General features: G+C 41.1%; 1 protein-coding gene across 2 annotated transcripts in view; it reads right to left on the reverse strand.

Moving 5' to 3' along the window:
• TTC7A (tetratricopeptide repeat domain 7A) overlaps positions 1-14,501 on the reverse strand; it is a 166,179-nt gene extending 151,678 nt beyond the window's left edge. Inside the window, exons 1-3 of one of the 2 annotated variants that reach the window (XM_062490355.1) lie at positions 14,327-14,501; positions 11,654-11,817; positions 9,952-10,120 (exon numbers count right to left, since the gene is read on the reverse strand). In XM_062490355.1, coding sequence (XP_062346339.1) covers positions 9,952-10,120; positions 11,654-11,817; positions 14,327-14,486 — 493 coding nt within the window. In that variant the 5' untranslated portion in view covers positions 14,487-14,501. The remainder of the gene's footprint in view (positions 1-9,951; positions 10,121-11,653; positions 11,818-14,326) is intronic. The other variant, XM_062490354.1, reaches the window with a different exon arrangement.
• Between the last annotated feature and the right edge of the window lie 7 nt (positions 14,502-14,508).

Here is a 14,508-nt window from a genome sequence, read left to right on the forward strand (position 1 = left end):
GTTCACTTGTGCTCCTATTTCTAGTATTACCTGAAATCCACAGATTTTTGAGGGAATCTTTAAGCTACAGGTCTACTTCATAAGGGTTAGTTTAATTAAAACCAGACAATATAATACATAAATCCACTTAAATAGGTACAAGTGAGCCACAACACATGAAAGTAAATGAACTAGTAAGGATGGCCCTCCACAGTGTAAAACATCCTCCGCTCTTTAAGACACTTTTGTAGGCTCTACATGACACAAGACCCTCTGGCATACAGACTAAGTGAGGGCACCACTTTCAATAAAATACAATATTAAAGATTTATTTCAATGCGGGGCCCTTCTTTTTGCTAGTGGACTTTTAAAGAAAAAATAAATACAATACTTTTCTTCTGCACTACAGTAGATCATCTTGCTCAACCCCTGGGGCACATGAACCACTTTGGGGACAACTGCTGTAACATATTGATTGTCCTGGTGTAAGAGGCCACCTCCATTCTGTGACACCAAGATATGTCTACTGGAGCAATGCTCTGAGGCAAAACAAACACAGGGGGGTAACCAGCAATCTCTTACAGCCCCACATCTAAAGTCTTGGACAACACCATTCACATCCTCATGGCATACTGCAGATATTACCTTTTTTTTTTTTCCTCTGGTCTAAATACAACAGGAAGAAGTAGAAGAGAAAAAATACTAAGTTGAAGGGGCATAAGGGAGAGGAGATGGTATTGAGATGACCAAGTACTGGAATTCATTCAGCTTGAGTTCATCTGCACCACAGTTAAGTAGCATCACCAGCAAGAAAGTTCTCTAGCTGCAAAGGTGCAAATCAGACTAGCCCTGGAATCCTGTCAATTTTTTGGCACCTGACTACAAGAAAGACCTTGAGGTGACTGGAGCATGTGCAGAGAAGGGCAGTGGAGCTGGTGAAGGGTCTGGAGCACAAGTGCTATGAGGAGCAGCTGAGGGAGCTGGGATGCTTAGCCTGGAGAAAAGGAGTCTCTCTACAATTACCTGAAAGTAGGGGATAGCAAAGTGGGAGTCAGTCTCTTCTACTACATACTGAGTAACAGGACAAGAGAAAACGGCCTCAAGTTGCACCAGGGCAGGTCTCAATTGGCTGTCAGGAAAAATTCATTCACTGAAAGAGCAGTCAAGCATTGGAACAGGCTGCCCAAGAGTCACCATCTCTGAAGGTTTTCTGAAGATGTATAGGTGTAGTGGTTAGGGACATGGCTTACTACTGGATTTGGCAATGCTGGGTTAATGGTTGCACTTCATGATCTTACAGGTCTTTTCCAATCTAAATGATTCTATCTGTATTTGGGGAGCAGAAGGGAGAGTAAGGAAGAATAATTCATATTTTACTATGCTGATTATCATGCACTCAAGACAATCCTAAAGTTACTAGAATGGACAGAGTCTGCAAGGACTAACAGGCTTGTTGCCCTATCAGTTAAAAGATAGTCAGAGACATTTGAAGCTTACTCCAGGGCAAACCACCACACAGGAATCTTCCCAGAGACACTGGACACATACCATGCAACACAACACAGTCCCAGCATGACACCATCATCACAGCCATCTAAAATCTACCTCTAGCTTAGGCCATCTGCAAACATGTTTTATTCATTCTCTTCTAGTGAAATTAAGTTTAGCATGTTGTTTTATTTAACCTTACAAACATTATTCCATTTCCTCAGAAAAGCATGGGCAAATACTCTTCCACCTCCTGATGCTGCTAACCTCACAGCTTTAGAGAATTAAGTCATAGTGCAGAAGGTGGAGAAGATGTTATGCATGTGTGCCACCACCACCGACAGCTGTATGTGGGGAAAGGAGCAGAATAACTAAACTTCACCATCGCAGAAACCAAGTCACATCAACAAAAGGAACCAGAAGCTGCATTTGTGCATAGCTGACTGTGCCAGAAGTGCAAAATACTTCTAAAAAGATAAACCATCCGATGCAATAGCAGAGAAAAGCTCATGGAGCATAACAGAAAAGCCTAAAGTACATCAAGAACACTAAGGCTGGGCTTGGCAACTCTCACATCCAAGCATGAAAGCAGTGGCAAAGGCACACAGTTCACCAACATGCAACAGGTTCAAAGTCATTGTCACAACACAAGGGCAACTCCAGACTCTTAAAAACGCTTTCCTGAAACCCCAAATAAAACATGCTAATACTAGGTCCTTTTATCAAGACATCAGCACCTACAAAGTGAGGTTTTTGCCTATCAGACAGCTACCCTGATGCCAGCATGAATTAACAGCATGTTTCCTGTCTTGCTGTCAGAATTGTGAAAACCAGCACTTTGAAGCATATCCCAGGTACAGAACAAAGTCTCTCTCCCTCTCTCTCTCTCTGATGTGGATTAACATTTAAAAGATGCATCTTTTGCTAAGCAAAAGTGAAAACAAGTTCTGCCAACAAAAGCGTCTTAATTTTCATGTCCTATTGTATCATACATCCTTTTGGCTAGAACCCCATTTTTCTAATGGCCAGGCAAGGAAACTAATTTTATTATTTAGGCTCTGTTTAAAGGAACCCATCTCCCACAGATCTCAGTTCTCAGAGAGATGAATCTCAACCTTTCGTAGTCATCAGAGGATGCCAACAAAGGAATTTGTGCCCTGCCCCGCCAGATCTTTAAAAAAAAAAAAAAAAACAAACCACCACACACATACAAAAAAGAAACACAAAAAAAAAAAAAAACCCAAAACACAAAAAAAAACCCACCCCAAAAAAACCCACCCTGAAACAAAACAAAAAAAAAAACAGTACAAATTCTTCTCTTCTACTGTGTCCCACTAAGTTCTACTTAGTCACATCAGCAGCTGAAATTATTGTCAAAGGCAACCTCACCAAGGAGCTGCCAGTAGACGAAAACAGCAATTAAGTAACAGAGAGAACTGCAAGCAAATATATCATCTCAAAAGCAGCATATAGGCTAACAGTTGCATGCTGGCAAAGTGTTCATCATCCTCATGAAGTCCATTATCACTGAAAAGCTGTATCTGTGTATGAAAAAAAAGTGAAATCAAAGTTTTAGGTAACTTTCCCCTTAACTATCACCCAAACCTATGCTTTTCTCATCTCAGCTTTGTGCCCACTATAATGCTGGCTCTTTATGATCAACAAGCTTTCCTAAAGACAATGAAGAACAGTGGCGTTGCCTTTGAGAGGGTTCTAGACACCCTTCTCAACACTTCAATGAACTCAAGTCCCTCAGTCAGCATCATCACTTCCAAGGTGGGCAGGTTCCAGACAGCACTGAACTGGGACCTCTGGGAAGTCAGAACATACTAAGTTAACAACCCTTCTGGTTTAAACAGGATTACTAAAGTACACAAGATTTAGACTTTCAAGTAAAAGTCTATGGTACACATGCCATAACATCAACAGTGTCTCAGTGACACAATACTTGACACTGAAATTAATGGAGAGAGCTGGGGAGAGAATTCAGGCTCAGGATGTTTTACCCTGCACCTCACAACCTGCTGCGCATTTCTGCTAAAAGGGTACATCATAGCACACTGCCCTCAGGTCAGACAGTAACAGCAATGCAGGCAGGATGAAAACTCAGCTTCTAGGGAGGGTGGAAGTAGGCAAGGAGGATCTGAGATCCCTCTTTTTTTACCAGCAGCAGATTTGAGTACTTTCCTGTAGTCATGTGGCTCCTAAACAACAATACAGAAATGGATCATCTTTATCATGACACAGGCACTTACAATATGCTTTTACTTTTCTTCATTAGTGCCTAGAGAGAATATAAAGCAAACTACTTACTTGAACAGGGAAAAAATTTCATCAACCTTCCATTAATCCATTTTCTACACTCACCTCAGCGGACAAGACAAGGTACATTCTTAAATAGTAAGATATACACACACACCATCTCCTTTTAGGTTTACAGCAAATTTTTCTTAAGGAACTTCAAAAACTCTTAAAAATTATCCTGTAGTAAAAATCTCCAGCCCAAGAGTATGTACAACAACTGGGAAGGATTTCTTGGCATACAAGAAGTGGAACAGTATTCCAAACATGGTCTGCAAAAAGAAGATATCCTGAAAAGTGCTATGCCCTTAGAAACAAGGGACAGACTCAGAAAGTGCAAGTACAGTTCATTAGGTTTATCAAACATGACCTGAATTTAAAAGCTTCTGTCAAAAAGAAACCAGAAGTGCAAACTCACTTTCAAAATAAGCTTATGAAATAAATTACGACCCTACAAAACTATATGATGTTTCTAAACTCAATTGAGCTGCACTCGAAATTGTTCAAACTACTGGTACTCAAAATCATTCCACATGGTCCGTATTCCAGAACGTTTCAGAGTTTTGATTCTATGATCTTACCAAAAATTAAGTGGACAAAAATCTAACAGGAAATTCTAATTAAAACCAAGACTGCTTAAGTTAAGACAATAACTTACAATAACCCATCAATGTTATTTGAGTGGAATACATCCTTGCACCATGGGATTGGTAGCATTTAGTAAAGAACTGAACTAGAAAAGCTACTACTATAGGATCTGCAATAAGAGTTTGATGAAGCACTGGAACAGTCTTTAAAAAAGAGGCGCTCTCTTGCGAAAAGGACAAGAATAAAAAAAGAACAAAAAAAACCCCAAAACAAACCCACAGATCTTACCTTTCTCCCTTTCAATTTATTTTGTTTAGTTCAATGAGCCAACAATGAACTCTATAAAACCAAACAGGAAAGCTTATCTTTCCCATTTGATTCTATGAATTTTAAAAAATGCAGACATGACAAGAAATTTATCAGCTTATTAGAAACACGAGTTGAATTCATTTATTAAATTGAAAATTCTTAATCAAATTCTTTAGAGAGGAGGGAAAAGTAGATTTATCAGAACTTAGCTTTGCAATAAAACTATCTTTAACTCTACATTTCATTCCAATTCTCAAAAAAAAGCAACTGAATACAAATCTCACCTTGGAAATTATTCATCATGCAGAACCCCATATTAGAGAAATGGATCACACACAAGCAAATGTCAAAATTAGACTCCAATTAAGTATATGAACAACTGTGTGATACATCCTCTGATTAGTCAGAATGAATAGATTTAATACCAAACCTGTATTTACTATATGCAAGCTTACTGTTTTTATCAGTAGTGCAAGCCAACAAAATCAGAAACTAATTGACCAGAACAATCACTAAGAAATTTAAAACAGTTTATTCAAATTTTAAGGCTTCACATGGTCAATGTAAAACTATGATTAAAACGAAGCAAATAGTTTTCAAACCAGCTGAGTAAAAGGGCAGGTTTTCTGTTTATCTCTGTCATTCTCCTTTCAGAACACCATCAGAATCTCCAAACAACCACTTCCAGTATTAGAAACCCAAGACAATCATTTCACACACCCAAAAAGCACAACAATGTAATTCTAAGCATACAGACCCCATTACCACTGAATTTTTAAAAGATACAACCACAAGAGAAACAGGAACACACGTAAACTCAGCAATCTGTTCTAAGACCAAACAAACACAAAATAATCCAAAACAAGATGTGCTGAACCCAGGACACCAGAAGCAGGTTCCAGGCTGTTTATTATTATCGAACTCGGCAAAAACCCCCCACATGGTAATTTCAAGGTTTTGCTTTCAGAAATATCACTCACAGCTCTTAGGAGAGCTCTAAAGATCAGTGGCTCAATGTTTGTCTCAAGATTTTATCTTTGGTTTTTACAAGAGTGTAACACCACAGATATTAAACACTTTTAAAATACTAAAATGGGTCCAAAAACAAAATACAGATAGCTCTGAACCACTGGACTAAAACAGTCTCATTTCCTCAAAGATACGACTTGTGGTTGGATTTGTTACAATAAAATGCAGACTGCTACAGACGCATTATCACCTTGTTTTCTTCCACATCTTCCCAAAGATCTAAAAAGACCAAGCTCACAATGCGGCCCTTTGATAAAATGGATGTCTTTTCTAAAGTTCAAAAAACCCCAAAAACTAAAGAACAAAACCACTTAGAAACAAAATTACAAGGGATAAATCTCAGCTTGGTCCATAGTCTTCTGTCTCAGTCACCAGGGAAGAGGCTGTATTGCACACCACCATTCTCATCAGCTGTGTCAGACGCCATTTGAAGAGGTGATGAATCACCCCAGAACAGCCAACTTCTGGCTCCACAGAGAGTTCAGACTGAAGCTGCACAAATTAAACCCATCCTGAGTTGCCAAATGACCAATAATAACAGAAAAATTACTAAATTACAAAAATTACAGGATGGAGTGGGAGAAAAAGAGAAAAATAGGCAGTGGGAATTGTAAAGCTTTAACTCCCTAGAAATCCATTTAGAAACTAGATACCGTGTGCAATTCTATGGCATTGCTGCACAAATACAGATAGATAGCTATCTCCAAGCTACCCCACTCCAGACAGAGGAGCCTGGAGTCCAGTGCCTGGCCTGACAGACACAGGGAGCCCCTCAGCACAGGACTGACTCCCCTTGTAGCAGCTCTGACACATCCCTTACCACAAGCTAAAGTCCCTCTCAGTCATTACAAAGACAGGACCCACACTACACATGAGCCCTGCCTGACTGACTCTATATCACCCAGGCTAGCAACAGCCTGCCTCAGTTAAAGCAGCTCTCATCCTGCTCTCAGCAGCACAGCAAACATTGCCACATCATAGAAGCCTCTCTCTTGGAGCTTAGGTATGCTGAAGCCCTGGCTAGAGCTACTCAGTGCTTTGTAAGGGTTAGGTAGTGGCCTAACCTACCACCAGATTTACCCCTTTCAAATAGAGATACCCGCAGAGCTTCTGCAGCAGGTACAGACAGAGGGAAACCAGTTACCTCTGACAGCTAGACATTTTGTTCTGATTTTGTCTTTTTTGCTTGCTGTTTCAAATGGACACCACCAGGTAACAAAGTCACAGGGTGTCCCAACTGAATTAGAAGCAAAGTTGGCTTACTCAATACTGTTCTATGCAACACAGAGCTGCTTGCATCAGAGATTATCAGCAACAATGTGAACTGAGCAGAGGTGAAATTTTAAGGAGGGATTGACTTCATGGAGGATGAGGAAGAAAGAGACACATATAAATCAACCACCTATTAACTAAACATAGAGATTAAAATTAGTCATGAAATGACTAATGAAAAATCAAACTATTGTCAGAGCTCCACTCACAGTGCCCACAAAACTTGTCTCCTCACAATGCAGGGATTTAGAAACAGAACAGGAAGCAGCAGTCAGATGACACTGGAGAATCTTGCTCTCTCTGACATTTCTCCTGTGACTTGTCAACTGCACAAGCCCTCACACTGATAAAGAACTTCAATGTTTACTTCTTGATACTCACCTTGTGTGGAAGTTTACTGAGAAGACAAGCAAGAAATTTTTTCTCTGCTCAACTTCTTCAATCCAAACACAAGGGGGAAAACCACACTGCCTCTTAATATGATATGAACTTACTACATGCTGTGGACCTCCAGAGAAAAACTCCAGCTATTTAGTTCAACATCCAGCCTTCCATGTTGCAGAGGTTAAAAGGTGCTCTAAGGAAGGAAACTTGCTTTACTGGATTTCTGCAACTGGTTTAATCTGTGGAACTACTGGCACTGTATCCGGCACTGTTCTTGTTACATTTTTGTTCATTTCCAACACCCACATCATTCTTGTTACATTTTTGTTCATTTCCAACATTAAAAGGATAGGTGTCAACATTAAAAAAAAGTATTTTTATTTAACTGTGGTTTCTTCCAACCTTTCCAGCCTAATCTTTAGTGCTTGAGAACCTATGTTGCCGTTCTGCACACAGGCATAATTCAGCAGTATTACCTACACAGAACTGAATTAGTTCCAAGTTCACACTATGAGGTGATAGAAAGTTCTGCTGCTTTACCTAATGCTGGATGAACAAGGAAATTCTATCAAACCAATGCCTTTCTCCCATGTCTGAAAATGTGAACAAGAAATTAAGTGGGGAACCTAACTTCTGCCTTGACATAGACAGGACTGTGATTTTTCTGGACCCTGCAAAAATTTTACTACAAGCAACATTCAAGAGCATCTTTAAAGAAGGTTTCAGATTGCATAAACAATCATTAGTTTGACCTAAGGCAGTAATATAGTGCAGATCAACCTAATTTCTGGAGAGATACCAAATTAAAAAGGGGAATAAGAAAAAAATATATAAATTCTATATAAATAAGAATATAATATAATATAAATATATCTACATAATCTATATAAATAAGAAAAATATATAAAATCTGTATAAAGTATCAATTAATTTTAAATAATTCAACTCCATACTATTACTTGCCCTGCAGAAACAGCCTGGACACGCATGTTTTAAAATGAAAATTTAAATCTACACTGCTACTGCCATAGCTACCTGCACAAACTAACATATGAGTGGGAGCTTGATGGAACATAGCATGAGGGAACAGTGATCCTAGCAATGAGTACCCTCTCCAAACTCAGCTGGACTTTTTTCTGCCAGCAACTCTGGTAGAATACTGAGTGACTTGCTACACTCTTGATATCTTAGTTAATATGAAAATAATCATCATGGAGGATAAAGACTGTGGAACCGTAACACCATGGAGGTTTCTCTGCAACAACAGAGGCTCCACATGGTTTACAGGGACAACACAGTATTTACATTCCATGCTAAACCACACAGGGAAAGAAACCAAAAAAATTGCCTGATGCTCTGAAGCAAAAACCTCCAACATCTTCATATGTAAGTTAGGTAGTTAAAACAATACAAGGGGTGTAACAACAACAGTGTTACTCCATCAGTTCCCACACACACATTATCAATACACTCACTCCTCACCGAGGGTCATATCTGGTTTCCAGTAAGGACAGTGCATCTCCTTCAGACTCTGGAGTGCACACAGTTGCTCTCAAATACACTGTTGAAAATGCACAGGCAACTACTCGCTCCTCTTCGCCATGCAAGTGTCAGTGTGAGGTACAAGTAAATTAGTCCTGCTCCACAAAAGCTCATTAATGAAGCAGATTTGATCAGTACCACAGGAAACAAAAATCAAAGCAAGCAAAGCAGCATAAACAGGGTTTTAGAAAAAGCAGAATTACTCAAATTATTATCAGTAATACTAGCAGCCCAGTCAAACAGTATTTTGGGTTGATTTGGTTTCACTCTTTTACATACCAGTTGAAGGTATCTGATCATCAGAGTTCTCATTCACCTAATTAGCTGGTGGACATGCTGAAAAGAGTAGAAAGCAGTAGATAGGTAGCAGTACTTGAGCAACATTTATAAAGGAACCAAAAGCAAATGAAGGAGAAGATTACCGATCTTTTTCTCCCCCCAAGTCAAAAACTGACAAGGGTCTTCCTTTCCCCCACTCAAAATGGAAATGCAATTTCACTACCCACAGAGGTAGTTTTAGTTAGAATCTCTCAAACGGTGCAATGTCTGTAGTGTTACAAGGGGGAGGAGAGATTCCTGTTCGTACATAAGGTCTGATACTGTGTGACATGCATTGCAAAAATATACTACCTGCTTTGGAAGCACATATTCTGTTAGTCCAAAGTTTAAAACTTGGAGACATAGTCTTTGTTTAAGTCTCAGAAATCACTGAAATGTACAAGTAGATGAACTCTTTCTAAGAGAAAGCATAGGCCCCAATTCAGCCAAGGGCTTGATTTAGATTTTCCCCAAAATGGACACACAAGCTCAAGCATGTTGCTGACTTACAGCCAAGAGTTACCACAAGATTTCCAATTCTGAGCTTTTCTTTACAAGCCAGCCAAGTTAAAAAACTATGGACTAAGACTCCACAATGCCTTTAAGTTTGAAACTACACCAACCATAACATGTAGGATTTTCTACAGTATACATCTTTGCTCTAAACCTGCTCCAACCAAATGTAGAAATAGCCTCAACCTAAAACATGCATATTTCAAATGTACACACACAATCCTTTACCTTTAATAACAAAGGCTTCAGTTAACAAACGGAGCACATACAGAGGTTCATCTTTGGTTGAAAGGTCATCAATTCCTGCTTTTGCATACATGCTGATGGCATCTCTGTAGCATCCCTCCACATAATGAAGCTTCCCTAGGATCAGCATAGCTTCTGTCATGTACTTTGGCTGAAATGGAGCAAGAAGAGAAAAAGTGTTACAGGGTGAAATACCAGACAGGAAGAATGAATTACTCCACAGCAAATTAAGCATGTTCAGAATGCTTTCCTCTCACAACTGCAAGGGCTAAGCTCATGAGAGCAGCAGGCAATGAAGGTCAATCACTTTGGAGCTCAGTTTTGAAATACAGTTTGTAAGCCAACTCTTTAGCCTCAGCTGACCTGCTCTATCGATTCACCAACCACAAAGAGCACATAAAAGGCTGGCATTGTCAGAATTACCCACACACACTAAGAAAAACCCCTGCTTTTAAACTAGACAGTTACCATCACTTTTTAGATAAGTATTCCCATCTCCTCTGTATATTTAATTAAAGAGTGAGAAAACTCCCAAATTTTCTTTAGTTGTCAAAGAATTTTCACACAACAGTGAAAAAACAGAAAGCACACCTGCTATTTCTATGATTCATTTTGTTTAAGGATTGAAAACATATGTAACAGAACAGCAGTAAAATACATCTGTACAGACCCTTTGGAAAGCATGAAAAGGTTCCTAAGCCTTCGTACCCATTTTTTTTAATACATGCAATCAACACAGGGTCAGTATTGCATCAGTAGCTAAGTCACCACTAGCAAAGAAAAAGTAATGGCAATTCATGCAGCAAAACTATACACAAGGAACTGGAAGAATTCAGTAGTTCTGACTGTTAATGGGGATAAACCATAAATAAAGAGGGTTGGACAGACTGCCTTTCCTTGCTCTCTCCATTTTATGCTCTAAATAGGCTGACTTTGCTCACTGGACATTAACATGGTGAAAGTATAATATACATTTCAAACCTAACTAAACTAGCCTGCCAATTTCAGGACCAAAACTAATACAAGTCTAGAACAGGCCCTTGTAATTCATTTACATCTAAACACAGTTATGCAACTGTGTGCCAAAGGACACCAGTGCAGCAGCAGCCATCAAAGCAGAGTACTAAACTCTCCTGAAGCTCTGCAACTGAGTCAATGAGCAGCTACAAGCCACACACTCAAGAGCACAAAACAAAAGCATTACTTGTCTAATAGACACTGAAGGCAGTGCAAGACTGTAGTCTTCCCAACACAACCCTAAGCTCCCAACAGCAGCCTGTGGCACATTTTTCTCCAATCAGGGCTAACCCATTGTGCACAATTCCCTTGGATCTGGAGCAGCAGAAGGTCACTCCACTGGGCTGGCTTGACAACGCCTTAATGTGGGCCACATCCCACCAGTCGAGAGAAATTCTAAGTATTTATCCTGCTTCTTTCCAATTACAAAAAAAAAAAAAAAAAAGAAACGGGGTATGTCCACCTAGCACATTATTTCTTTGCATATGAGCAAGCAAGTCTCACAACATAAAATCCTGCCTAAGAGAATTATCAGTCTCTTAGTATCACCTACAATAAAGCACTGTACATCTAAGGACACAGGCAACACCCACACCCTGTATCAGACTAATAATCATATGAAAGAACTATCCAGTTGGCAGGAATTATGACAATATAGTCCACTTACTCTTAGTTTCCCTCTACTTAAGATATCGGTCAGATTCTGTTTAGCTTCACTCAGTTTGGGCTGACTCTTCTCTGAGAGTGGAATGGAGTCCTTCAGTTTGGCAAAGTTTTCCTTCAAACATTCCTCCAGCAGAGCCTCTGCAAGCAGCAAACTCCCATGGTCCTCTGAAAGCACACACCAATGAGAAACAATGCTTACTGCCATACTGATAATAAACAGAATTACAAAAACAACACAACTTTGAGACAGACAACAAACTCAAATGAGGGGATAAGGAAGAACTCATAGACAAAAAAAAAGTTCCATTAACTTATATCTAGTGGAAATAGTATGTTTTGTATGGAAGAATTAAACAGCACTTTGTTGTAACTTGAAGATTTTCCCTCCTTAATCCTTTAATTTTGGCAGGACTATTCCTTCTTTCATTGTCACTAGAAGAATTTTCATCAGAAAAATCCCTTTTGAAAGTATAAGACCAAACTTTGCAAACACTTCAGTGGATGTTTTTTATTTACAAAGGCACGTGCATGAAACTAATGCTTTAGACTGTAGAGAAGCGATAGCAGTAACTGCATCAAAAACCTTTACAATTTTCCTGAAAGTATACAGAAAAAAAAAAGATAAATTATACACATTCTACACATCCATTACTAAAGATATACAAGGACTTATCCTCTGCCAAAATACACATGCCACATAAAACTCTTCCTACATTAAAATCCACCCCTGTTCACAGTTCCACCAGAGACACTCAAACACAGGTAGCAGCAATGGATACAGCAATGGATACAAAGCAATATGCAGTGTGGCAATCATGCTGAAAAAAAGTTTCATCTGCCAGAATACTGGGACTTCTTACTTGACAGGCCCATTTCTGCAGTTCCTTCATTCTTAACAACAGTACCTCCATCAACAGACTAGCAGGTCAAGCCAGGTAAGGAAATCTTTGAACACCAAAGAACCCAGCCCGACATTTCATATATACGTCATGGTTCTGAGTCTGAAATTTGAGAATGAGTGAAACACAGTAGCAAACTATTTCTATATTTTCAGTCCAGGAGACACCTTATTCCCACTTTCTACCTATACACCACCACATACAGCATATAATAATCAACTGTGTGGTGGTTTAGACTTTTTTGTTGTTGTGGCCTAAGTGATCAGCTACATATCAAATTATAACCACAGCTCTTCCTGCTCATTTGCAGGTCTGCAACTAAACAAAGTACAGGTACATAAAATGGGAAGTGTAAGTGTTCACGTACATTCCCCCACAAACTTCCTTACAATCGTTTCTGCACACTAAAGTGCTTTCAGGTAGTCATTAATCTCTTAATCAAACTTAAGGAATTAGATAAGATCACAGACAATTAAGAAATAAATATACAAAATCTCACAAAGCAAATAGCACTGTGAACACACAATCATTTCTAGAAGCACAAAACCTGCTGAAAGAAGTTCTGTAGCAATAACAAAGCATTACTCTTTCGTAACTAGCAAGTTATGATGACATAGCAGCAAATTAACAAGTCATGTTTTTACAGCAATCATACTGTTGTTATACCTCTTAATTACAAGGGAAGAAACTACTGTGAACTCTTCAAGCACTAATGCCCCCAAAGTACACGGTAATCTCTGCACTTGGGAAAAGGCAGCTGAAACCTGACTAAAGTCCAAAGGATGGCCGTGTGATTCTCAGCCCAGGGTTCAATCTGTATCATGTAAACAGTTTGAAAGCCTCAAAAATAAATACGTATTAAACTACCAACATCTACCCCATCATGGTTCTCACCGTGAAGTTTAAGGTACCCTAGAAAGCTTCCACGCTAGGGCCATATTCTGGACACACTCCCCAAGTAAATTAATCCCCGGAATAGTAGTTCTGACTTCAGAACCCTTCAATCCTTTGTACCACTACGGCAGGTAGAATCAGGTCCTGTTCACAATTTACTTGCTGACCTCAGACGGATTTATGCTCGCTCCGAAAGATTTAAAAAATTTTTAAAAAGCAGCAAAACAGTGGGATGTAGCAGGGAAAAAAAACGCTAACATACTCGCTATTTACGAAACCTGCTTTACATGTGAAAGCCTTTAAGTAAAGCAGTGCCCCCCGGAAATGGAGAGAGGTAACCCAAGCGCACCCGCCCAAGAACAGGGCTGGGGCACGAGGGACCCAGCCTGACACGAACGGAGCAGCTGAAGAGACCTTTGCAAACGGGGGCGACGCGGCCGCAGCCCAAACGGGCTGGGTGCACCCAAGGCGGGCTCGGAGCCGGCAGCCGCCACCTGCGCTGGCCGCGGCAGGGGCGGCATCCCGAGCGCTCGGCAGCCGCCCCTCGCTGCCCGGCGGGCTCAGCAGCGCTGACACCAAGAGGAAGCGCGCCGTGATCTACCCAAGCGCCGTTTCCTGAGCTCCCGCCGCCTCTCCCAGGCATCCCTCCTTCCCTCCCGCTGCGGGGCCGGGGCGCAGGCACGGGATGGCAGATGACGCGCCCGCAAGCCGGCGCTGCACGGCCCGCGCCCGGGAGCCGCAGCTCCCGCCCACACCAGCCCACCGGCGCGGGGCTGCCGAGACCGGGCGGCGGCGGCGGCGAGCAGCCGGCCCCGCCGCCGCCCCACGCCCGGGCGGGTCGGTACCGGCAGCCGCCCCGCCAGCCCCCCGCCGCCGCTTACCCGCGTCCTGCGCGCCCCTCGCCGCCTTCGCCTTGCGCGGGGGCCGCGGCGGCAGCAGCTGCTGTGCGAGGTGGCGGAGCCGTTCCCAGTGCCCCTCCGCCCGGCACCGCTCGATCTCCGCCTCTAGCTTCACGTGCGAGTGCGAGCCCTTGGCCGCCATCTTAGCGCCGGGACGGACCCGC

Source organism: Cinclus cinclus, chromosome 3 (genome assembly GCF_963662255.1).
Source record: "Cinclus cinclus chromosome 3, bCinCin1.1, whole genome shotgun sequence".
In the NCBI taxonomy this organism is placed as follows: Eukaryota; Metazoa; Chordata; class Aves; order Passeriformes; family Cinclidae; genus Cinclus; species Cinclus cinclus.